The sequence below is a fragment of the Zeus faber genome (genome assembly GCF_960531495.2).
Source record: "Zeus faber genome assembly, chromosome: 8".
In the NCBI taxonomy this organism is placed as follows: domain Eukaryota; kingdom Metazoa; phylum Chordata; class Actinopteri; order Zeiformes; family Zeidae; genus Zeus; species Zeus faber.
In genome coordinates, this window is record NC_137195.1 from 5,289,206 (window position 1) to 5,291,705 (window position 2,500).

The window sequence follows — 2,500 nt, forward strand, 5'->3', positions numbered from 1 at the left end:
AGACGCTGCCGTACCCGCTCAAGAAGCAAAACGGCAAGATCAAGTACGAGTGCAACGTTTGCAGCAAGACGTTCGGACAGCTGTCCAACCTCAAGGTGAGCGCCGCAACCGCCGCGCCTTTAACGTTGCCCCGTTGTAGATCGTACGCCATTTCTTTAGTTTCACACACAAGTTCCCTGGGCTTATCTTCTTGACTTTACGCGCCTTTCGTCCACGTTTCGATCGAGCTGTCTTCCGGTCTTGCTGGCCACAACTTAACATTCCTTTTTCGTTTGCTTTTCCGTCTCAGGTCCACCTGCGTGTCCACAGTGGAGAAAGGCCTTTCAAGTGCCAGACCTGTAACAAGGGTTTCACCCAACTGGCTCACCTGCAGAAACACTACCTGGTCCACACAGGGGAGAAACCCCATGAATGTCAGGTACGTCGGACACTAACAAAGCCCATTTTTGCAAATCTAGAGATAGATGGTACGTACCTAGTTAGTCCCCTGAAGAGGGTAGAACAACTCTTCCTGGGGTTGAAGCGAGAGGCATTTTTTTTTCCGAGCCGGTTCTTCAATCGTGCCGTTTTGTCGTCCCTCCAGGTGTGTCACAAGCGCTTCAGCAGCACCAGCAACCTGAAGACCCACCTGCGGCTCCACTCAGGGGAGAAGCCGTACCAGTGCAAGCTCTGTCCGGCCAAGTTCACCCAGTTTGTCCACCTCAAGCTGCACAAGCGCTTGCATTCCCGCGAACGCCCGCACAAGTGCCCCCACTGCCACCGCCACTACATCCACCTGTGCAGCCTGCGGCTACACATGAAGGGCTACTGCGTGGCGGCGCACCCCGCCCCCGGCGGCCCCGGGGCGGCCCCCCAGGCCAACCTGGACGAGCTCCAGCGCATCAACGAGGAGATCGAGCGCTTCGACATGAGCGAGCACGCCGAGCGGCTGGAGCAGCTGCAGGGCGGGGTGGAGATGGAGGCCATGCTGGAGAAGCAGGTCCTGGGGATGCTGTGGAGGGAGATGGACCTGAAGGCATCCCCCTTCAACCCCCACCACGGCGGCGACGTGAGCGAGCTCCTGCCCGCCGGCTACGGCGCATACGAGGCGGCCGCCGAGACGTCGGTGATCAAGATGCGCCGCGGAGGCCCCGGCGCGCCGCTGGCGGTCGCCGTCACCGTCAAGCAGGAGCTGGAGGAGCACGCCTGAGCGAACTCCGTCGCCCCAACACCCCACACTCCCCGCACCCCAAAGGGGTCGCATAAACTCAGACTAGATGGGTCAAAGAGAACTGGGTTGCCAGGAGCAACAGATGTAAATAAATAATTATCTTCCTAGTTGTGACGGTGATGTCATGGCGACGCTGGGTTTTTTGGACCTATCAGGGACTCGCGTTCTCAGGGTTACAAGAGGCACTGTCCCCAGACTACTTAGCGGTTTCAGTTTTGTTATACTTAGAGACAATCATCTACCATGGATTTACCTTTAATGTAATTAATATAATGCTATTATTATTGTTATTATTATTATTATTTGGTCTCTATTTTCAAATGTCTTTTTTTGATCAGTTGTTATATAACCTCCTTAATTTATTATATATTTTTTTTTTGTCGTCTTCTAAAGCAATAATTGGAAGTGATGGTGACAGTCAGGCTGTATATCGGTTGTTTTGACTGTCGATCTGTTCGTTTCTCTGGAGATAATCCCTCTCTGACTATGCTCGTATCCGTCCTGTGAGGCCCGACCTCTGACCTTTACAAAAACAGAAGGGGGTCCACTCTTCGGGGTTTTGTTTTATTAATTTAAAAAAAACGGTTGGTTGCTTTTTTTTTCTTTTGTTTGTTTGCTCTGTTTTTGTTTTTTTGTTTTTCGCCAAAGGTGGGCGCATCAATTGTAAATTGGAAGAGAAAAGCTTTATTGATCTTTAAACGTTGACACCTACCAGCCAGCTTTCCTAAATTCATGTCCCTTTTCGGAAAACTACTTAATTTAAATGAACCAAAAAGGGCATTTTTTTGTATATTTGTGACAACAGTTACCTCAGTGTGTGTGTGAGACTTCCTGATTGAAAGGTGCGTGTGTGGGTGTGTGTGTTTGTGTGTGTGTGTGTGTGTGTGTGTGTGTGTGTTTGTGCGCGTGCGTGCGTGCGTGTGTGTGTTTGAAGGGACAGCTGAAGTTGGGCGTGTACTATTTATTTGCTTTTGCTACTTGAAGAAGAAGAAACCAAACTGAACTGGAGTGCGCAGCTCGTCCGGCACACGAAGGACAAACAGCGGCAAAGACGCCGCCTCCACATGTAGCAGGGGCCAGACGGGAAGCCCGCTCCGCCTCCTCCTCCTCCTCCTCCTCCTCCTCCTCCGCCGCCGCCTCCGCCGCCGCCGCCGCCTCCTCCGCCGCCGCCGCCTCCTCCTCCTCCGGCTCCTCCCCCTGCTTCCACAACACTGGCAATACCAAATGGGGGGGAACCCCGCTCACATCGAGGGACTGACGAGGAAACTCCAGGCTAGCAAACCAAAGTTC

At 52.7% G+C, this 2,500-nt stretch overlaps 1 protein-coding gene across 1 annotated transcript in view; it reads left to right on the forward strand.

Moving 5' to 3' along the window:
- Window positions 1-1,189, forward strand: part of prdm1a (PR domain containing 1a, with ZNF domain) — a gene marked incomplete at both ends in the record, with an annotated part of 12,767 nt that extends 11,578 nt beyond the window's left edge. Inside the window, 3 exons of the mRNA XM_080006134.1 lie at window positions 1-95; window positions 290-418; window positions 584-1,189. The exon at window positions 1-95 is cut by the window's left edge and continues 1,008 nt beyond it. Coding sequence (XP_079862260.1) covers window positions 1-95; window positions 290-418; window positions 584-1,189 — 830 coding nt within the window. The remainder of the gene's footprint in view (window positions 96-289; window positions 419-583) is intronic.
- Window positions 1,190-2,500: the final 1,311 nt, after the last annotated feature.